Source organism: Neolamprologus multifasciatus, chromosome 3 (assembly GCF_963576455.1).
Source record: "Neolamprologus multifasciatus chromosome 3, fNeoMul1.2, whole genome shotgun sequence".
Lineage (NCBI taxonomy): Eukaryota > Metazoa > Chordata > Actinopteri > Cichliformes > Cichlidae > Neolamprologus > Neolamprologus multifasciatus.
Window position 1 is genome coordinate 7,440,927 of NC_140441.1, and position 23,393 is coordinate 7,464,319.

General features: G+C 40.6%; 3 protein-coding genes across 6 annotated transcripts in view; all 3 read right to left on the reverse strand.

The window, feature by feature from the left end:
• Window positions 1-2,290: 2,290 nt before the first annotated feature.
• Window positions 2,291-23,393, reverse strand: part of LOC146521353 (uncharacterized) — a 60,976-nt gene continuing 39,873 nt past the window's right edge. Inside the window, exon 3 of the mRNA XM_085155352.1 lies at window positions 2,291-3,904. Coding sequence (XP_085011478.1) covers window positions 3,753-3,904 — 152 coding nt within the window. The 3' untranslated portion in view covers window positions 2,291-3,752. The remainder of the gene's footprint in view (window positions 3,905-23,393) is intronic.
• LOC146521354 (butyrophilin-like protein 2) overlaps window positions 8,217-23,393 on the reverse strand; it is a 45,940-nt gene continuing 30,763 nt past the window's right edge. The window contains exons 1-3 of one of the 4 annotated variants that reach the window (XM_085155203.1): window positions 12,056-12,342; window positions 10,207-10,536; window positions 8,217-9,645 (exon numbers count right to left, since the gene is read on the reverse strand). In XM_085155203.1, coding sequence (XP_085011329.1) covers window positions 9,452-9,645; window positions 10,207-10,536; window positions 12,056-12,128 — 597 coding nt within the window. In that variant the 5' untranslated portion in view covers window positions 12,129-12,342 and the 3' untranslated portion in view covers window positions 8,217-9,451. Of the gene's footprint in view, window positions 9,646-10,206; window positions 10,537-12,055; window positions 12,343-23,393 lie in introns of those variants that run through there. The other 3 variants (XM_085155199.1, XM_085155204.1, XM_085155201.1) reach the window with 3 other exon arrangements.
• Window positions 12,882-20,286, reverse strand: LOC146521355 (programmed cell death 1 ligand 1-like). Its single transcript, XM_085155327.1, has 3 exons — window positions 19,903-20,286; window positions 17,382-17,720; window positions 12,882-17,283 (listed from the first exon to the last, which is right to left on the reverse strand). The coding sequence occupies exons 1-3, from the start codon at window positions 19,973-19,975 to the stop codon at window positions 17,114-17,116; spliced, it is 582 nt and encodes a 193-aa protein (XP_085011453.1). The 5' UTR covers window positions 19,976-20,286; the 3' UTR covers window positions 12,882-17,113.

A 23,393-nucleotide genomic window follows, 5' to 3' on the forward strand; every position in this document is an offset into this window, starting at 1 on the left:
GGTAACATAACTATGTGTGCAGCTGTAAGTCAAAATGTGTTTGTTGGGTTTATCTAGGCACAAACCCGCTGGAACACAAGCCCAAACTGCACGACAAAACAAGACAGAGCTCTTTGTCTTTGTGGCTCGCGAGGGAAGTCAGCCCAGGCCTTCACCTGTACTTAGTCAACTTCGACTGATTCCTTCACTACAGCCCTTTTTATTGTCAGCAATCATTCATAAATATACAATTACAAATACATGTGACACTCTTAACCAGGCACATCTGAACAACAGAAGAAGTAAGCGTCTCGCTAAATGATAAGAACAGGAACTTGCAATAGATCATCTCTCAAATGAACACTTAAAGGTGTGAAGTTTTGCACTTTTAAGAACAGCAAAGTCTAGTTCCTAAAGCTATAACGGAAAATTATAACGTCAAGGCTGCTTCCTCTCATCTCATGGTACACAAGTGCACACAGACTTTTATCAGACCTAATAAGGATATGATTTTTATCAGCATACAAATGATTATATGTTTCTAAGCACAAATGACAATATAAAAACTATCAGCTTCAACAGTGTTGTTCACCATAATGCAACCCTGGGCCCATATAACACTGCACGCATTATTACATTCCTGGACACCTTACATCAGCGGTCCCAAACCCCCCGGTACCGGTCCGTGAGTCCTTTGGTACCGGGCCGCGAGAGTGAGACTCGGGTGTCAAATGTATGGTTTTCAGGGTTTTTAGTGTTATTTTGTTATCGTTTTTTTCGTTAACTTGGTTTTCCTGGGTCTTTTCACGTGTGTTATGAATAAATCTTATTTTTTTCAGTACCGGTACTAGTTTTATTTTGTTTAATTTATCCGCAACACCTTAAAGGCCGGTCCATGAAAATATTGGCGGGCACAACAATGGTGCAAAAAAGGTTGGGGACCGCTGCCTTACATGACATGCTCACTACTGTTCAGAGAACAGAGCAGACCAGATACGTCATCATATGGGACAATGTTAGTTTCCATAGGGCTGCTTTGGTCCGCAACTGGTTTACAGATCACCCACCCTTCACTGTACTCAACCTCCACCCATACTCCTCATTCTTGAATCCAATTGAAGAGTTCTTCTCTGCCGGCCGCTGGAAGGTCTATGACCGTCATCCCCATCAACGCATAGCCCTTTTAAAGGCAGTGGAGGAGGAACGTGGGGATATTGACCAGGCATCATGTCAGGCCTGGATACACCATTTCAGAAGATATTTTCCCCGTGCCTTGGACTAGAGGACCAAGAAGCTGGTGGTGGACTTCAGAAAGAGTCAGCACAGAGACTACAAGCCCATTATCATCAATGGAGCTCCAGTGGAGAGGGTGCAGTCCTTCAAGTATCTTGGTGTCCACATCTCCTCAGACCTGACATGGTCTGCCCACATTCAGGTCCAGACCAAAAAGGCTAGGCAGCGCCTGTACCACCTACGACAACTGAGGAAGTTCAGGGTCTCTCCAAAGATCCTCAGGATTTTCTATACTGGCGCTGTGGAGAGCATCCTCACACAGAACATGACATCGTGGTTTGGGAACAGCTGTGTGAAGGACCAAAAAGCTCTCCAGAGAGTGATCCGTACACCAGAACGCTGCTGCAGGATTGCTCTCCCCCCACTTCAGGACACCTACACCAGGAGACACTGGACTAAAGCAGTGCAGATACTGAAGGACCCGTCCCATCCTGGCAACAAACTGTTCCAACTTCTGCAATCCGGTAGAAGGTTCTGCATCATCAAGGCAAGGACAGAGAGACTCAAGAGGAGCTTCTATCCCCAAGCCATCCGGGCCCTAAACACACACACCCGCCCTCTCACATCATCTATAATTGACTGAGACAGGACTCTCTTCCAGACACTCTAAACCCAGTGGCCGGACCCAGAGAGATGACGCGATGTAGACCGATTTCTTTTTTTTCCACAGTGAAGTTACTATTTTGTTTTAACTTGGAAATAAACACTTGTGTTTGTTTTGATGTGTGTCAAGTTTGGATCCCTCTATGTTTACGGACCTATGACAAAAGTATGATTCATACTGTTTTTATTCATACCATCAGTGTGTAGTTGGTGCTTTGTGTGCTTATTAATGTGATGGCTTGTATTAACTGTTTGATACAAAAATACCATTTTTACAAAGGTTTGGAGAGTTAAGCTGGTTTATTAGCTTTTACAAGAAAACCACAATGTTTTGCTGACTTGGTGAAGGGTTTTCTTATTTGTGTGTAGAGTTTTGCATAGTAGTTACAATAGTAGTTATAATAGTTATAATAGTTACAAAAAATGTGCTTAAGCCATCAGAAAAAACTGTATTAATGAATAGTCCCTGTCAGTTCTCTGAGAGGGACTAGAATTGAATCCAGAATTGAATTCAAAATCCTGCTCCTCACATACAAGGTCTTAAATAATCAGGCCCCATCTGATCTTAATGACCTTGTAGTACAGACCTGGGCATATTACGGCCCGCGGGCCACATCCGGCCTTTTGTGTATCTTTTTCAGGCCCACTAGATAGATTATGTAAATATATGTAGTGCGGAGTAGTAGTAGTAGCGGAAAATTGATAACGAATGTCGCATTTTTAACAGGATATGGACTGCCAAGTACTTGCTCAAAGAAATTAAAGGTAAAGCTGTGTGCTTGGTCTGTGGTACACAGGTCGCTGTGTTAAAAGATTACAATTTGAATCGCCACTACACGACCGAACATGAGGATAAATACAGAAATCTGTCTGACAAAGAGCGCGCAAGGGTGTCTGATGCATTGCTAGCAAAACTGCAAACCCAACAAGGACTTTTCACCAAACTTCAATGGTGCAATAGACGTAGGCTGCCGGGGATTTAAAGACCGCAGTGGGTTTCAGAGTTTCTTTCTCTTCTCAGCACCTTTGCTGTGAACCAATGTCTGAATGGACAGATCTGCAAGTCGCCTGTGCTAAAAGCAAAGCCGCCATCTTCTTTCTTTGCAGACTGATACAATATCTACAAGGAAGACATGTTCTCATCAGTGTCCTCAGATTCAGTCTGACTGCGGCCAGCAACAGGAAGTTTGTGCTGTGGTTTTACTGAACAGGACGTTTTATCGTTTTACTGAACTCAGTTTTTAGAAATTAAATAATTACAAAGTTTTAAAATGATTCGTTTCATTAAAGGACAGTTTGAGAGGCTGATCAGCCTGTTCAGCCTTCTTCTTTATACGGCTCATATTAGCAATAAATTCATGTATCAGACACAGACAGCAGACCCATCTGGGCCTCGTTTTGGCAGTTTTGGTACACATGGCTGAGTTACAGCACTACCTGTGTTCTGTTGCACCACACAGGACAGCTGATCCATGAAAGGTGGATCTGTGGCTGAGTTACAGCAGACTTTCCCTGAGTTCATCAGATTAACCAAACAAAAGTGCAGATGTGCCAGTGAGCTCCACTGTTGAACTACTAAGTCCCTATAAACACAGAAGTAAAAGCTCCACCAGGTCGTGATGTCACCTCCAGGTGGAGACAGACCAAAGAGCAGCAGGCTCAATATATACTCAATATTCCTGAAGCACACTGGCAAAGAGATGGAGCTGAAGTTTGGAAACCTCTGAAGCACACTTGAATACAGAAGAATAAAGAGCTAGTCCAGTGTTAAAGGACCACAAGAAAAACCTCTTTGCTCCTGAACCCAAGGTTTGATCTCCTCTCCAGCACCCTGGCATGGACGTGTCCAGGGAGGCTGCAGGGGAAACATCAGCACTCTAATGTTTAGATTTGAGAGAAACCTGACTGTAGAAGTGAAGAAGAGCAGCTTTACCTCTCGTCTGTGATCGTTTGTTCTTGTCTTTGATGATTTTTCCATAAGTGACGTCTTCAGTTCTCACTGCTGAGTAAACTGCAGCTGGATCAGTGTCTGCACAGTAAAACACACACAGAGGACGTCACTGCAGACAGAACAGCTGAGAACAGACATGAAACTGCTGCCACTCACAAATCTTTTTATAAAACAGTCAGTGTTTTCAGTTACTGCTCAGGTTATTTTAGAAATTTAAAATAGTTTAACATGAAGTCAAATGTGAGATAAAGGGACCTGACAAAGCAGTAACCTAATGACTAACATGTCAGCTGATCAAAATCACAGGACGTCAGACAAACTGTTAAATTATTGACTTTATAAAAGGTAAATTCAGAATTTAGATAGTGAGGCAGAAGGAATTTAATATGCTGGTGTCATAAATATGAAAGCGTAAATCTTAAAAGGAAAATTGTGAACAATACTGCAGGAAATTAGTTTATAGTAATTGGAAATTTACAATACAATAAGTATATTTTATATTTTGTGAATATGATAACAGTCTCTGACCTGTGTGAGTTTACAGAAATACTCTTACAAATAACTCACACGTTTCTTCCTCTATTTAAAATTCACACCTCTGTGTTGAAACACCTGCAGATGAAGCTCTTATTGTTTCTTTCTCAGAAACAGTCACAGACTCGTTAGTGTTAACCACAGACGACAAACTCACAGTTCAGCACACACAGAACTTAACATGGTGTGAAAATCTACAGGTAGACTGATATTCATTTGCTGTACATGAGGTGATTGTTGTTAAAACTCTTCTGCGTAAATGTTATTAAGGCTTACAGTCTGCATTATTAGGGGCGTGGCCAATTTATATCTGCCAGCTGTCAGTTGGGCTTCACTTTAGTTAATTGGAGTCCCTGAACTGGACCTCTGCTGAAGAAATTCTGTTACTGAACTCTAATTAGCAGTGCCTTTCTGTTTGTCCCATACAGTCTATGGTCGTGTCCAAATTCATGGGCTGCATCCTCCTGAGGGTTGCCTGAGGACGCATTTGTAGACCGATTATGTCACTCCCGGCACATCATTTTCAGATCACCGCAGAGTTTTGCTACTCAGGTTAAACGTAATATATAAGTCACTTAGACAACCTAAAAATGTTATTGTTGGGCTTCTTTCAGTGTTTTGTTTGTTCGTGAGTAAATCGGTTTGGCTGAGATTAAAGTTATTAGATTAGATAAAATAAAACTTTATTAATCCCCCAGGTGGTTTTCACACAGCTGAATAAACGTCAAACAGAAAACTGATTAAACAGAAGTGTGAGATGGTCGAGAATTTACGCCAGTGTCCTGTTATATGTTAGATAGCAAGGGGCAGACGGCCGAGTTTATTAAACTCCACCGAGACAGCGGTGACGCTAATCAGAAGGCTAGACCGTCCAATTTCACAGCTGTTTACTTCCGGCCTACCCAACCTTCTGAGGACCCGGCCCACGTAGACCATGAAGGCCGGGTCCTCAGGAGGATGCAGCCCATGAATTTGGACATGATCTATGGACGAAGCTTGATAACCAAGCTAGCTAACATTAGCTGATAGCTGATAAATAGAGTCTCTCCTGGCTATAAAAGCTATCATTATCATCATCATAGTCATTCTGGTGTTTTCCATCTTTGATATACAGTCTTGTAAGTTCACTGACCAACATCTTTACTACAATCACACGTCACAGAAACTGTCACCCAACCAGCATCAATATTGCTCTTAGAGCACTGTGTAATAATTTTCCACTCAGCATTTCTCTGAACTCTTATAAAATATCCAAGTTTCAAGTGATACAATTTTATAAACATCCTATTTTCTCCACACTGGAAAAACCAAATCACCCACCAAAGGTCCGTCATTATTACTTCTGCTTTGTTTCACAGACTGCTGTCTGCGATGTGATACTTGAATGTCTGTGACATCATCTCCTGCAGCTTTATCTGGATCCAATAAAGTTTTACAGTGAAAATATTTATAAGACAAACCAACAGAGAATGTAAGCAATGAAACATTTAATCATGATAAATGTGTAGATTATTCAAATCCACAACAATAACATTAAAACATGAAAGATCAGGAAGTCTGAGTCTCACCTTCAGGTTTTCCTGTGGACACATCGTCTCACCAGCAAAACCAGTAACACCAGTAGAACCACAACAAAGACTGATCCAACAGATGACAACACAGAGAGAACAGGAAGAGAGAGTGATGGAGGTGAAACCAGGAGGAGAGTTGGAACCAGGTGGATGTGTGGATGTAGGTGGAGGTATGGTGGTGTTTCTCTCTAAAATAAAGCAAACACAGTCATTAAGTTGTCGTCACATTGTGAATGTTGAAAGCTGCAGAAACACAGACAGGTGAGTGTGTCACCTGTGACAGTGATCCAGCTGGATGGAGACTCTCCATGACCGCTGATGTCACACTTGTAGAGGCCTTCATCAGACCTGGAAACATGCTGGATGGTCATGTGACCTGTAGGCTGCTTCCTGATGAGGGAGCCATCTTTATAGAAAGCAGCTGGGAGGTTGGAGGGAGTGGTCTTTGTTTTACAGAGCAGAGTGACGTCATCTCCCTCCATCACAGGGAGGACAGGACTCTGCAGGATCACTGATCCACCTCAACACAGAGACAAACTACAGCATTTCATCCATTTACACACAGCTTCATCAACACTAACTCCACACACTCAGCTTATGCTTGTAAGCATGTAAAACCTGCAGATAGTCAGATTAACAGTATTTTGTCTCTATCTGCCATTCTGCAATTCATCTCATGTAAACAATAACGTGGCGCACAGCGTGACATCAAAAAAGGCACACACCTTTGACGTTGTGTGTTGAACTCTGTATTCCTCATCCACACTTAAATGAAAAAAGGAGTTTTTAAAAAATCTTCGTTTTTGGTGATTCGAAACGCCGTTTACGTGGTCGAAACAGCTGCGTTTTCAAAAATACTCGTGTAGGTGCGGACGTAGCGTAAAAGAGTTAGTAGTTTATTTTATTACTACCTGTAATTTATTGCAGATTACTTGTATTTGCTTAATTGTTTACTAAATGTTTGAGGTGTGAAAGAAGCCACAATGGAGCAAAATATGGGTGTGTGTGGTTGGAGGATGTTTGTGCGTGCGCGCGCAAGAAGGGGGGGGGGGGGGCGAACATTTTTCTTGTAAAACAAAGGGGGGCCCAGCAAAAATAAGTTTGGGAACCAGTGAGTTATCAGGAGAGCAGACAGTCAAAGTACAAGAATTCAAACGAACACAGAGATTCTACTTACAGAGCAGACACAGCACAGATGTTTCCTTCATCGTCCTTCTCACTCATTTGAGCTTTTTTTCATTTCTGTCACTGACACCAAGTAAAGCCCGCCCTCTTCCTCTGAGCACCAGCTTTCTATTGGTTCAAATAGAGTGAGTGGTTAGTGTGTGTGTGTGTGTGTGTACACCCCCCTCAGTGAGAGAGGCAGATATGAGCTGAAACACAGGAATCAAACCAGGGACGCTGCTGTTATGGAGCTGAACTGGAACCATTCAGACACTGAGGCCCTCTGAACACATTTTAATTACAGCTGTGCAGAGACACACTGATGACTGACTGGAACACTATGATTCACATTTTACATTAACACCATCCTCACACATGTTTATATATGGACACTAGAGGGAGATGTTGGACTTTAAACACTAACATGGACACAAGCAGATCATCAGTGATACTTCCGCAGTTTGTTTTTTGTTTTTTAAATAAATAAATAAATAAATAAATCAGATCCCAGCTAAAGAAAATCTGAACCAGTGCCTTATAGGTCAGAGACTCTGCTCCTAATAATTATTAACCCAGCAGAAATAGCGACTAGAGACTTGTTTAAGCCAGAGGTGGGCAAACACACGTAGTTTTATATCCAATGCTAACGCTGCACATCAGATGACGTCCTCAGTACGTTGGCCCAGCAGTTAAGGAAAGTCACAACCACATCTGTTAATGGCAGCTCTCCTCAAATGATTTGAGTACTTGGTAAATTATAATAACAGGCTGCCTACACCTGTGTGCCTATACTGCCCCCTTCTGGTAAAGCATTTACCCGATCATACAAAAACAGCTCAGCCATAACAAAATATTTAGAAAATTTTACAATTTTTTTAATGTCAAGATTTGCTAACTTTTCTTTGAAACGACAAAAACCTGGATGTTCCAGAAGTACAACAAACGCAAAGAAAATAAATTTCGACACTGACATGAACGTGAACTTGGCAGCTAAAACAAAATCATTGATCCTAATAATGTCACACACATTATATATATATATATATATATATATATATATATATATATATATATATATATATATATATATATATATATATATATATATATATATAATTGGATTACAATTGGAAGCTGAAAAAGAATTAACAACCTTCAGCATGCAAAATAAGACAACGCTGAAAAATACAGAAGGAGGAGGACTAAAAACCTTTTTTTTCATGGATATGTTATTTGAGTGTGTTTAAAATGATCAAACTGTCCATCTGTGACTGACAGACAGAACTTTCAGAGGTTATGTTTATGCTGTGGATATGAACAGAATCTGTTCTTGCACTTTACAGGAGAACAGCATGTTTCAGTAGCACTAAAGCCTAGAAAGTCTGTCATGAAATACATATGGTCACAGTACAAAAGATCAGCTTCAGCTTGTAACTCTTTAACATTCCAATAATTTAACAATATTCTTATTTAACATGCTTGGTTCACATGGTAGGCACAAAGAAGTTAATACACAAAACTGTATACAGTCTGTAACACGCCTTATACTGATATCCCATGAACTGCTAGGGTTTCAGCTCTGTTGTTTATCTCTGAGCTTCCACAGATAACAGGCTGTAATAACATCAGGTTAAATGTATAAATATTCACACTGTTACACTCAAGGTGAGATCAAATCTGCACACACTCAAACAGCAAGTCAGGAAACTTTTACAGCCACAGGAAGCAAAGACAAACATTCAAGAGCAACACGTGTAAAACTTTATCGATAAACAAGCTCATATAAAAATCGATAATAAATAATCTGGACGTGTTTAAACTGAAGAGTCTCCTTCATGGAGGAACAATTTAAGGCTTCATAGATCAGAGGAAACATGTGACTCTGCAGCTCCATGTAACACATTTCTCTTTGGTTTCATAATAATATCAGATTATTCAGTCGTTCAGTTCTAGCTGATAAATGGACCCTGAGCACTTTGTGTTGTGTTTGTGTTGTCAGTCAGTGTCTGTAATTATTGTGTAACATCTAAACATGAGGATCAGTCTGTGAGTCTGACCTTAAAAACAGCTGAACCTGATGATGAGACAAACTCACTGATTCTGATATTGTGACAGAGACGACGCTGAATTCATCACTGTGAACAAACTTATTTCTGTCGACATCAGAGACAAAGAAGATGTTTGTGACATAAAATGGTTTTTGTTGTTGAATATCACTGATCTTATTCTCAGATTTGTAACTTTTCTTTGTTTGAATTATAAAGTCTTGAATGTTCCACATGTAACAATAACACTACTGAGAGTCTGGATCAACAGGAGTTCAGCTGTAAAAAAACAAACTCGTTTCAACGACGTTTCAAACAGGCTGTTCAACAGGAGGCTGGTATGAATCCTGACTCTGTTGTTGTTTATGTTTTCTGTAGATCAAAAATCCAACAACAGCAACAAGAAGCACAGCAGAAACTAACAGACCGACGATCAGTCCAACAAATCCATCCTCCTTCCCTCCATCCTCCTTCCCTCCATCCTCTGTGTGTCCTCCTGGCTGACCTGCAGGCGAGAAACAGGTGTGAGGTGTCAGCTGTCAGGTAGGTGATGAGTGAAGAACAGAACAGAATCCATTTCCTCTTCAAACTGCTGTCAGACATTATCTACTGCAGCGGTCTCCAACCTTTTTTGCGCCACGGACCGGTTTATGCCCGACAATATTTTCATGGACCGGCCTTTAAGGTGTCGCGGATAAATACAACAAAATAAAACTAGTACCGGTACCGAAAAAAAAGAAGATTTATTCATAACACACGTGAAAAGACCCAGGAAAACTGAGTAAACGATGAAAATGATAACAAAATAACGCTGAAAACCGATAAAAACCATGAAAACTATACATTTCACACCTGAGCCTCAACTCTCGCGGCCCGGTACCAAACGACTCACGGACCGGTCCGAGGCCCGGGGGTTGGGGACCGCTGAGCTACTGCACTCTGATCACATCACTCAGACCAGCTGCTTTCTACAAAGTCTCATCAACAACATCTTTAGAAACAAACATCAACAACCAGGAAGCAGCTTCACCTCTGATCACACACACACTCAACTCTACTCACTCACCTGAAACAGTCAGGCTGACGGTGTTGATGCTCTCCCATGATCTTGTCTCTCCGTTGAAGACATTACAATTGTACGATCCATCATCATCAATCGTCACATCCTTCAGAATCAAAGACACGTCTCCATCCTTCATCTGTCTGTCCTGCAGATCCACCCGGTTCTTAAAAGATGGATGCTGGTTGTCTGGATCCAGCTGCTCATCCCGGTACAAAAGCACATATTCTTCCAGGTCCGCTCTGCTCCACTTCACAGCTCTGATGGTTTTGTTTGATGGTACTCGACATGGTAGAACTACATCCTGTCCAGACTCAGCTGTGATGTTTTTCTGGTCTGAAAGAGGAAACAACACAGAGCAGAGAGGTTAAAGGTCAAAGTACAACTGTTCACTTCAACAGCAGCCAATCAGAGAGAGGATCAGAGACCAGAGAGCTCTGCTGACACAGAGGACAGAAAAAAAACCTTCTTGGACTTTATTTTGGGACAGAGTCACCAAAACTCTGCAAAGCTGAGTGAATAATTTTACTATTGAGAAGCACTTTGGTCTTTAAATGTGCTATATAAATAAAGTATTGATTGATTTATTGATAATTTATCAAATAAGAACCTGGCTAATATTATACCCATTTTAATTTCCTTAATACATCTCAATAAGATCAAATCTCACTCAAATAGAGCAGCAAACACATTTGAGAGCTCTTAGTCAGCCTAGTTTGACAGGCTTGGAGCTGAAGACTGAGTGTCTGCTGTGGGGCAAAGAGAACTTCACCTGTGGCTCCTGTGGAGGTGGTTATTCTGTGTTATTATTTTTTATTAAAGTTGTTTGTTTTATTTATATTTTATTCGGATGCTCAGCACTTCTATCAGAGGTTAAAGATCTCTGATGATTGTTTCTGCACACAGAATCCCTCTAAATGAAGATCAGAATATATGAAGATGATTGAACATCATATTTCACCTCACATTGCTCCTGTTTGTTGCTGTGCTGCAGTTTTTATGATGATGTCATTTCAGAGCTGTCTTCCTCTTTAAGGGAAACTTTTACCGTTTCTGCTCCATCGGGATCAGGTGGGACACGGTGGGCGGAGTCTACAGTCAGCAGGTCAACTGTTGTTTGTAAACTGGTTTGATTTGTTTTCGCACAGAGAAAATACGTCACTACAAACCACGTGAGAACGCTCAGCCCGCTCATTGGTCAGGTGTCACAGAAGTATATACAGGTAAAGTGTGCTGTGAGAGGGCTGGTTGCTGACCCTCACGTAACCTTTGCATATCTGCACTTCCTTCTTGTATTAAGAATATAAAGCACACATAGCAACGGGACGTTTTTAACCCAAACCTGTAACGCGCCCGTGCAGGTGTTTGGGGTCACGTTCACACCATAAACGAACCGCACCGAGACCTCCCCCTCCTCCTCCTGAGGGTCTCGCTGCAGTTGTTGCTGCGCATGAGTGTGATTATGTGTTCACACCTGCACAACCAACCGAACCAAACAGGAAAAGAAGAGTTTGAGTAAAAACTCTAATTCAGGTACACACTTAGCCTTAGTGCCGTTAGCAGTCAGGGTACAGTTATTGGGAACGGACGGAAGAGGGGCTTTTCATTTACCTGACCGCACTCCGTAACTCAGGTGTCCTGAGACAGCTTACACAACCTGCGTATACTTTTTTTTTTTTAAATTTATTAGATTTAATCCATCCTTCTGATCATTAAAAAGCATTTTTCGGTCACTACATGGACATAAGGCACAGTCTAGGGGAGATTCAACATTTTTACATTAAAAGACAGCGTAATGTTTCAGGGCCTTGTTCGTGCAGTTGAAACAGAAAGTAGTACCTGAAGGAGAGCTCACCTGAAGAGGCTAAATCCACGACACAGACAAACAGCAGAGTCACGCAGAAACACGCTGATGTTAACGGAGTCATTGTAGTTTTATTCGGTACCGGGAAAACACGACCTGTTTGATCCTCTATAGCGCAGGTACAAACGGCGGAAATCTAACTGACACGCGCTCAGTCATCGATCTACTTTTGTTTAACGCCGCAATCCACTGACGTCACTGCACGTCACTGGAGGTGCGTTGCAGAGAAAAATGGGATTTATTCTGGTTCTTGCCACAGGTCTGTGCTGTGAGGCAGCAGTTTGATTTATTCACATAACTTCAGGGTTAACATTGGGTTTTACGTACTACAAATAGAGTTCACGTCTTACCTGGGTACATTACCATGGCAACTCGTGCTGTGGAGGTATGCAGTCACCTCCCACTGACGTGAGATCACCAGGAAATAGCATTACCAGGTAAGACTGCTCTGCAGAGAGAACAGGAGGATCTAATGTCTGTGTGTTTCTCTGCTGAGCACCAGTAATGAATCGATTCTTAGACACAACTTGAAATAAAAACTGTTTGATTCACATGTTTTCAGTGTGGTTTAGATTCTCTGATTTTCTAATTAATAAAAACACTGAATGGAACACAAACTGAGCCTGTTTGTAACAGGAATGTTCATGTGTTCATTTGGTGATGTAGAAAAAGTATAAAATATCATCGTCCTTCATTCTACTCTGATGAGTCTTTGAATCTCCTGGAAACACAAAAATAAAACGTGCTCAACCTGGTGAGACTGCAAACTCTCGTTTTAGGTTTGACAGCATTTGTGGTCGATGATGGTTTGAGCATGAATTAAGGCTGCAGTTTGGTGAAGGCCTTAGAGGGGGGCTGCTGGCTGCTCCCAGGCAGGGCAGATCCTCATGTACTAAGGAGAAGTGAATGAACTGAGGAAGGGACACGAAAAACCGCCGCTCTGACCGGCTTTAAAGCGTTAAACAGCTTTAGATCCATGGCCTGTTTATGGAGGTTTTAGACATTTAACTTCCTCTTTTTTTTTTTTAGCACCTTTCTGATGAAACACCTGCAACTTTCTTCCCCCAGACACAGAAAAATGGAGTTCCTTTAGTTTCTGTTTAAACCACAAACAGCTCAGAGAGTAACGGTCACTATGTGCAGAGCGAAGCTTTAAAGACAGTTACACATTTCATGTTTCAAACTCACATATATGTATGGCACCAAGTGCAATATTTGTATAGTACTTATTCTATTGTCTATAGTATTCTTTCTGTTTTGCATAGAATGTTATTCTGTATATCTTAATCTATTTTATAGTTTTTTTCTGTTGCTTTTACTGCTCTTGAACTTGAATTCAGCCTGATTTGTTTTTCATGTCTTCTCCTCCATCATCAGTTATCAGGAGAGCAGACAGTCAAAGTACAAGAATTCAAACAAACACAGAGATTCTACTTACAGAGCAGACACAGCACAGATGTTTCCTTCATCGTCCTTCTCACTCATTTGAGCTTTTTTTCATTTCTCTCACTGACACCAAGTAAAGCCCGCCCTCTTCCTCTGAGCACGTATTCTTCCTCCATTCATACAAACAGTGGCTGATCTCTAACTACATTAAGATTCATGTGATGAAGCTATTCTGATATATAACTATGAGCACACCGACACTATTTTCTCCCTATTTTGCCTCCGATCAGTTGCACAGTCTTTAAAAAGTGATCTTGAGCAACTCCAGGATGAAGGTTTGTCTCTGGACTTTGGCTCCTTCCCACACATTTTTAACACAGTCCTTCCACCTGATCCATGAATCATTCAGGTATCAAAATTCAAATTGATGAACCAGTTTTGTTTCTAAACCATTTTTCAAATAAGCAAAGAACCGTTAAACTGTAACTTCAGAGACTTTATTACAAGAAATCTGTCCCAACAACACATTTGTTTCCATTTCTTTATTTAGATTTAGGGAACCTGCCAAAGATAACACAGTTTGACAGACAGAATAATAGAATTGCACCGACAATCTGATTCTTTAACGGATATCTTAAAACTCTCAGTACAGTGTGCAGTGGGTCCTTAAAAATCTGATTAAACTGGACAAGTGAAAGAGGAAAGAAGTATCAGGCCTAAAAAAAACAACTATCTGCAGCAGATGAACAGTCTGTGGAAGTCATGTCCTGAAGAAACAGGACCTGAGAGATGCATCTGACCCTTCAGTTGATTCATCTACTGTTCACTGAAGTCTCATCAGTGAACAGTTTCCTGTTGTGGAGCTTCATTTCAGTCGCTGTTGATGATCTAGTTAAAACTGATGAGTCCCCCATGCATGCCTCCTGTAAACACACTGTTAACCCTTTAAGACCTACCATAGAACCAAGTCCGCCAGAGCTTCTATCATATTTTTACATGCTGTAGAGCCATTTCTGGGAGCATTTCAAGTTGATATACATCAATACAACCATTATAGCCCAAATTTTAATAATATGTCTGCATTAAGTGCATAGTAATTACATAAATTGCAAAAAAGTGCAATAAAATACAAACAAAAAAATTAAAACTCTTTTTGTTTTTTTAACATATATTTCTAGTTAGAGAAATTTAAGAGGTTTATCCCTCAAAACTGTAAATACAAAAAAGTTGCACAAAATAGTTTCCCACCACAGGAAATTTATTTTGAGTGTCTTCATAGTTTTATTTTTGAAATACACCAATTTTTATATACTGCAGGAAAAACGAAAATAAATATTATAATGGAAATTTGCAAAAAAGCAGCATATGCATCAAAATAAACTATTTCCAGCAGTGCAATATGAGTCCTAAGCATCCCAGAAACGACACAGAAAGTCAGAAAGTCAAACATAAATTTTAAAAACACAAGTATAGGCTCATAAGGCCCCGATGGTAAAAAACTAAATTTCCGCAAAATGATGTCACTTCCGGTTTCGGGCAGGTCATGGCGGACATGCGATGTGTTTCTGGAATATTATGTTTTTGTTGCTGCAAGTGCTTTTTTGCAGTTTTTGCAAAGCTATATGTGGAAGGAAACTGTGACCTAGATCAAGCTGATTGCATAAGATGTAAGTACAACTCCTCCGGTTTCATAAGCAAAAAAAAATTATTGCGCTAGCTTACGTGGTTGCAGAGCTACCAGGATTTAAAAATAGTTACGCAAAATGGAGTGTGCCCGATCCGACCGGCTTTAAAGGGTTAAAGCATATTTGGATGGAACAGCACACAGTTGACTATCAGTCATGAACAGCTGTTACACATTAGTAAGAAGCTACTTTGTATTTAAAGAGATGGGAAAGCATTGGATCAGCTCCTCATCGCCCCCTGCTGGTTACTTTATGAGTTGAGCTGTTTCATATAACGTGATGTAAAGAAGTGCAACTCTCCAGTGAAGCACGATGAGAGTCGTTATCCACACAAACTGGCACAACCAGTTACTCAGTTCAGGAGGTATTTACTCTTTCCCAGCACTACATTTCTATTCAGCATGTTGGTGCCAACAATCTGGCACAGGAAGCAGAATATTCTCAGTCTGCAGGTGTAACAACTCTGCAGAAAAGCTGAGACAATCACTGCTCTGTGCTCCTATTGGTCAACTGCACATGACTGAGGGAAACATTAGAAAAGAAACAATAATAATAATAATAATAATAATAATAATAATAATAAAATAATAATATAATAATAATAATAAAAGAACAAAAACATGTCGGTGCTTGTTTTGAGATGTGAGGAATTGCCATTTTTCCTCCTATGCATATGTGGCTATGTGTTCCTCTGAAAACAGTTTTTGACTTAAACAAAATTTGATAAATTTAAAGAGAGAAACTCAACTTTCAGTATAACAGGCATTAATAACACCTCCCAACACTTTGAGTGGCCACATCGTAGGTTCTATATACAAGTTTGCAGCAGATGTATAAATTAAGCAGTAGCTTAAGTAGCAGGTTAAATCTTGATCAAATGACATAGTAAGTATGAGGTCTTTTTTTTTTAAAAGGCAGTGCCTCTCAGCTCTCCTCCTCAGACTTTTTGTCTACTGGCTTTAATATGTTTACCCTTGTATGGTGTTCGGCGAGACCCGTTTTCAGTTTTTTTCAAAAGAAAAATTAAACAATTAATTACTTATTCAACCTGAAATTCATTGGCTTTGGCTTATTTTCTGTGAAGAACATAAATCCGAACTAATTTTCAATGACCTCATACTGTACCTCCCCCCACGCATTTACATTACATACAAGGTGTTCAGGTCCACTGGACCCAGGTCTAATAAAAGTGTTGGTCCTGTGTTCCCACTCTGTCTTCCTCCTTTCTGGTGCTGCTGATAGTGTTTTCTTCCCCTCCTGCTCCCGCACAAAGTTGCAACATTGTTGAAAATTCAACTATCAACACCGTCTGCTCTTACATTCCCACACATTTTACCCTCTTTCTTGGGGGATCCAAATTTTATTTCTCATACCCTGTCCCACCTGCAAATTAGGGGCATAATACTATAAATAAGACTTTGCCAGTGTGGTTCTTTATCACAACTGATCAAGATGGCAAAAGATGGCGAGGGCCATCCAATTGATTTTGGAAGAGAGAGGAGCTTTTTATAACATTTTATTTAAAAAAAAAAAAAAAAAAAAAGAGAAGCACATTAATTCATAAATGTGATCTAACAAAGGTAAAGGGAAAACATTAAAAAAATTAACCATGTTTGCTGTTCATATGTCTTGTAATTGGGATGAAGTAAACATCTGTTTAGTAATTTAACATAAAATTGTTTGATAGTGTTAATTTGGAAAGCCAAAACTCCAGCGGGTCCACCAGAGCCATGAACACTGGCTGAGTAACAAAAATATGAACACCACACAAGGGTTAATAAATCCATTGATTTTTTTTACCTTCGTAATATGAATATTTTTAAGGTTACAGGCCTTTACAGGGTTTTAAACCATCGTTGTTATTGAAAAATATTTAATGTGTTTGATGTGTTTCTATAGGCGTTTTCAACAAACATCAGTTTTTAAACTGTGTTTTCATTTTAGGGTTTTTTAAACCTTGTGACGGTCGTCAGGAGACTTATATCTCCTGACTCCGAACCTCAGCATCTTTATTGCAGTAAATGCAAATAAAGATCCCAAAACAACACAAAAGAAAACCTGAAGCAATCCCACCAAAAAATGACAGACCGATTTTAAGTTCAACAGGGATATCCGTTATCCCTCCATCCTCCGTGTCTCCCTGGTGACCTGCAGGAGAGAAACAGGAGGGTTTCAGCATTCATGATGAGTGAAGAACAGAAGAGAATCTAATCCAACGACAGGAAGCTTCACCTCTGATCACTCACCTGGAGGAAGAACATTCATGTTGACGGTTCCCATGATCTCCAATGATGCTGATTCTCCCACAATGACACGACACTCGTATGTTCCACCATCATTAATCGTCACATCCTTCAGAATCAAAGACACGTCTCCATCCTTCATCTGTCTGTCCTGCAGATCCACCCGGTTCTTAAAAGATGAATGCTGGCTTGTTTGATCAAACAGCTCATCTCTGTACAAAAGCACATATTTATCTCCCAGGTCAGCTCTGCTCCACTTCACAGCTCTGATGGGTTTGCCTTGTGGAGCTCGACATGTCAGAGTGACGTTCTGTCCAGACTCAGCTGTGATGGTTTTCTGGTCTGAAAGAGGAAACAATACAGAGCAGAGAGGTTAAAGTACAACTGTTCACTTCTACAGCAGCCAATCAGAGAGAGGATCAGAGACCAGTGAGCTCTGCTGTCACAGAGGACAGAAAAAAACAAAAACCTTCTTGGACTTTATTTTGGGACAAAGTCACCAAACCTCTGATGCAGTTTATCAGGTTTGACTCGCGTTTGTATGTAATCAGTGTTTATGTCCTTGTGTCTTATGAAAGTACCGAACGAGTTATGGATCTCCCTGCTGAATAAGACAGCAAGCATATAGATAGTGAAGGTGTGGAGAAGGGAAAAATACAGAGCAAGACTAAGGTGAGATATTATATATCAAACACGCAGGCCTGTGTTCTCACAGGTTGTACTAAATGTTTAAAAAAATAAACTTCTTTGAAAATACTGATCAAAATGTTTATCTAAAAATAAAATTTATAGTTCAGTGTTGAATATTAAATAAAATATAGTATATAAAAGTGTATTTGAATGGTGAGATGCTCCACAGAGTCACAGCTCAGTGTCTGACAGTCTAACTGTGTCTCACAGGCCTGAATGTGAGCTTGAAGCCATTATTGTTGTTATAATGTGGATGTTTTCATCAGATCACAAACAATATTTACTTCAGCAGGATTTTTATATTTGAAATTTTATCATTTGTCTCAAAAATGTTTAAAAAAATATCCAAAAGTTTATTTTACTTTCAGTTTGTTGATCCTGTTTGGACACAAACATCTGTACTTGGTGAGGTGACCTTTAACTCTCTCCAGCCACAATCAGAACTGTCTGAATTCTCTAAATAGTAAAAAAGGAGCTTCGAGGTTTATTATGTCCTTTAGCAGAGAAGACAAGGTTTTAATTGTGTGTTCTTATTTTAATTGAGGTGTTTCTTTTATTTTATTCTGACGTATTTGATCCTGTGTTCAGCACTTCATGAAGTCCTTCATAAATAAAGTTGGCTTCATGGCTTCATCACAGTCCTTCAGTTTGTTGCTGTGCTGCAGTTTTTACGATGGTGTCATTTCAGAGCTGTACGTTTCTTCCTCTTTAAAATCACGACCTTTACTTTAACGTCCCGTCAGTATGTGGGAGCTGAATCCTTATAATGAAGGGAAACTTTCACTGTTTCCGCTCCAGCGGGATCAGATGGCACACGGTGGGCGGAGTCTACAGTCAGCATGTCAGCTGTTGAGTTTGTAAACTGGTTTGATTTGTTTGCATCCAGAGAAAAGGCGTCGCTACAAACCACGTGGGGACGCTCAGCCCGCTCATTGGTCAGACTCACAGAAGTACAGGTGTAGTGTGCAGTGTGCTGTGTGAGAAAACAGAGTCGTTTCAGGGCTGGTTGCTGACCCACACAGACCTTTGCACATCTGTACTTTCTTCCTGTATTGAGAATATAAAGCACACATAGCAACGGGACGTTTTTAACCCAAACCTGTAACGCGCCCTGGCAGCTGGTTGGGATCACGTTCACACCATAAACAAACCGCACCGAGACCGGCTCCTCCAGAGGGTGATTACTGTGTTCACACCTGCACAACCGAAGCAAACAGGAAAACAAGCCTGAACACCCCAAGCCACACCCACATGATTTATAAATCTGTCAGTTTCTCTGATCTGCTCCTCATAAAGTCTCCTGCACACCCCAAAAGTTGATTCGGTTCACGTGGATGTAGCGTTTTCAGTGGGAGAAACGTTTCGTCACTCATCCAGGTGACTTCTTCAGTCTCAGCTGACTGCAGGTTTATCTTATAAACAGTACGTTTGCATAATGACTGAAAGCAGCTCACTGAAGGAACAATGGGCTGTGAGGTCAGTTCCTTAATCATTAATGTGCACGTTCTCCTGCACTCCTTTCCTTTACCTTGTGACGTCATTTATGGTGGTCTGGATAAAGTGACAGGAAAGGAGGGCAGAGGGGCTTCTTGTTTACCAGACCGAACCCCTGCCTCGTAGCTCAGGTGTCCTGAGACAGCTTACACAAGCTGCGTATACTCTTTTTAAAATAAATATATCCTTCTAAAAATAAAACAGGATATCGGTCTAACCGTTTTTGTCCACTACGAGGACGTAAAGCACAGGCGGGGTCTCGGGGGGATTTGACAGTTTCACAGTAAAGGAGAGCGATGTTCATGAAGAAAAAGGAAGCAGTACCTGAAGGAGCGCTCACCTGAGGAAGCCAAATCCACGACACAGACGAACAGCAGAGCCACGCAGAGACACGCTGATGTTAACGGAGTCATTGTAGTTTAACTCGGTATACGTCTACAATATACCAGAAAAACACGACCTGTGGATCCTTTAAGGTGCAGGTATAAACAGAGGAAAACTAATTAACATCCACCCACTAATCAGTGTGCTTTTGAGGCGTTTAACGCCGCATCACAGTGACGTCACTGCCGAGGCGCGAGGAAATGTTTTCAGTGTGAATTAGATTCTTGAGCAGTACTTTTAAAACGGCAGCTTAGAAACCCCTCTGAATGAAGCACAAACTGAGTGTCTTTATAACAGGAGTGTTTTTGTGTTCATTCGATAATTTGGAAAAAATATAAAATATCGTCGTCCTGCATTCTCTGAGTCTTTAAATCTGCTGGAAACACAACACAAAGAAAACCTGCTCAGCCTGCTGAGACCACGCCCCTTTTAAGGTTTGACAGCATTTCTACTCGATGATGATTTCAACGTGAATTGAGGGTTTGGGGAAGGCCTCCGAGGCTCGTGTACATACACTGTAAAAAAAAAAATTCTGCTTCAGTCACAGTGGACTTTTGTAAACTATTAAACATCAGAATCAGAATCAGCATCGTGTTTATTGGCCAAGTATATGTGCAGACACATACAGGGAATTTGGTTCCTGTAGATGGAGGCTCTCAAGCACAGCAATGTAAATCACACACACACACACACACACAAACACACACACACGTGTCTATATACACACATTACACATACATACACAAAGCTGTGTAAACCAACTATAAATAACTAATCTAAACTTATACATAAAATACAGAAATGAAATGAGGTGGAATGAATACTACAGAATGTACATGAGGTGCAGTTGCAGTCTGGCAGTGGGAGCAGTGTGACAGGTCAACTGTTAAGAAGGGAGATGGCGAGGGGAAAGAAACTGTTCCTATGTCGGGTGGTCCTGGTCTGCAGGCTTCTGTACCGTCTGCCAGAGGGCAGCAGATCAAAAAGTCTGTGTCCAGGGTGTGAGGGGTCTGTGATGATTTTCCCTGCCCATTTCCTGGTTCTTGAGAGGTGCAGGTCCTGGATGGAGGGCAGGGGGGCGCCGACGATCCTTTCTGCTGCCCGTACAGTCCGCTGCAGTCTGCTCCTGTCCTGTTTAGTGGCTGCACCATACCAGACTGTGATGGAGGAGCACAGGACAGACTCAATGACCGCAGTGTAGAACTGGATCAGCAGCTCCTGTGGAAGACTGTACTTCCCCAGTTGTCTCAGGAAGTACATCCTCTACTGGGTCTTTTTGAGGATGGAGTTGGTGTTGGTCTCCCACTTCAGGTCCTGGGAGATGGTGGTACCCAGGAACTTGAAGGTCTTCACAGTCGACACAGGGCTGTCTGATATGGTGAGGGGGGCAGAGCTGAGGGATGTCTCCTGAAGTCCACTGTCATCTCTACAGTTTTAAGAGTGTTCAGCTCCAGATTGTGCTGACTGCACCAGAGTACCAGCCGCTCAACTTCCTGCCGGTATGCAGACTCATCACCATCCTGAACGATGGTGGTGTCATCTGCAAACTTTAGGAGTTTAACAGCCGAGTTCTTGGAGGTGCAGTCGTTAGTGTAGACGACTGCACGACTGATATGTTTGTTATATTTACAACATCAATGTGTAATGATAATCAAATTTATTGGTTAAAACTACAAATGCTTTGAACAAAAACAGTGAAATACTTTAATACTCAGAACAAAACAATTATGTTAATTTGACATGCAAATATTGTAAAAAATATAGTTTTAGTCAGTTGTTTTTAAAAATGCAAGAATTATATGTAAATCACTTTACAAGTTTATACTGCATGGATGTACTGGGCCTATATGAGAAGTGAATGAATTAAGGCACATAAACAATGGTGGTGGGGTCGTATATAGAGAGGGAACCAGAAGTGAGCAGAATAATGGGCACGCCATGCAAGCAGTCAGATACGAAGACAGACTAGCATCATACCATTTACTTTATTTCTTTTACAAAAAACAACAACAACAAAGTAACAGCTCGGTGTTGAATAAAACATAAATTATACAAAAAATGTATCTGAATGCACCAAAGAATCATAGCTCAGTGTCTGAGAGTCTGACTGAGTCCCACAAGCATAAAGGTGCCTGTGGGACTTGAAGCCATTACTGTTGTTATAATGTTGATGTTTTCATCAGATCATAAACAATATTTATTTTAAAGGCTTCATCAGCATTTTTATGTTTAAAAATAAATGGTTAACTTCTCAAGGTAGTGAAATGAGCTCCTCGTTACTCTTTTTAATGATGGTTAAAGATAATTATGAGGACGTGTAAGAGTCTGATGACACGGCCATCGAGAAAAGAGGAAGAATAAAGGAGCAGATGTGAGCAGCTGGACTATTTTAAATCACATGAGTTTAATAACTTTAGTTAAAAATGTACAAAGTCTACAAATTATTATTATTATTTTATTTTAATGAAATAAAATAATTTTATAATATTTTAATCGCCGTCATCACTGCGCTCGTGTAAGTAAAAACTACAAACCTGTTGATGATGATGGTCCGAGGCTCGTGGCTCCACAGGCCACTGATTTGTCAGACGTTCAGGTTCAAGCTCAGCTGAACGTAACATTAAGGTGTCAGTGAGTAGAAATACTAGAAAAGCAGAGTAAACGTACACAGTCACAATCTGACAGATGGAAATGTTGGTGCCACATAAATATGATTAAAGAGCAAAAAAAAAACACTGGAGTGAGTTTACTGAATGTATTTAAAACAGATCATATTTCATTAAACAGCTTTAGATTCACGGCCTGTTTATGGAGGATTCAGACATTTCACTTCCTCTTTTTAAGATTAGCAGCCCTCTGACGAAACTGCAACTCCTTTCTTTCCTTTTCCTCCCAAAACAGAAAACTTAGCTACTCTAGTTTCTGTTTAAACCACAAGCAGCTCAGAGAATAACGGTCACTATGTCACTTTTACACTCATTTTTAACACCGCTGACCTATGACTCATTCAGGCATTAAAATGAACTTACTCAAGGGATCAACCAGTTTGTTTATACACATTTTTCAATTAGGCAGAGAACCAATGTTAAACTGTAACTTTAGAGACTTTATTACCTGAAGTCTGTAACAACCACACATTTGTTCACATTTCTTTAGTTAAAGGAAAAGAAAAGGAAACCTGCTAAAGATTTCACAGTTTGACAGACACAAACTCCCAGATTTATTTCCCACTTAAAAAGATAAATGGCTTCTCAGTAGACCCTCTGCTCAGATGCCGTGATGAAATGAGTGCCTGGATGACTTTGAACGTTTTACATTTTAATGAACAGAAAACAGAAGTGATGGTTTTTGGTGGCACTTCTGAGGCCACTACTATAAATCTTGGTTCGCTGGCACAGTTTGTTAAACCAGTCATCACTAATCTGGGAGTTAAAATGGAGGCAGATC

Coding starts and splice junctions, on each gene's coding strand:
- LOC146521355 (XM_085155327.1), bottom strand. CDS start 19,975: ATGACTCCGTTAACATCAGCGTGTCTCTGCGTGGCTCTGCTGTTCGTC. Junction 17,721..19,902: donor CGTGGATTTGGCTTCCTCAG/GTGAGCGCTCCT, acceptor TTCCTCTTTCAG/ACCAGAAAACCATCACAGCT. Junction 17,284..17,381: donor CATGAATGTTCTTCCTCCAG/GTGAGTGATCAG, acceptor TCTCTCCTGCAG/GTCACCAGGGAGACACGGAG.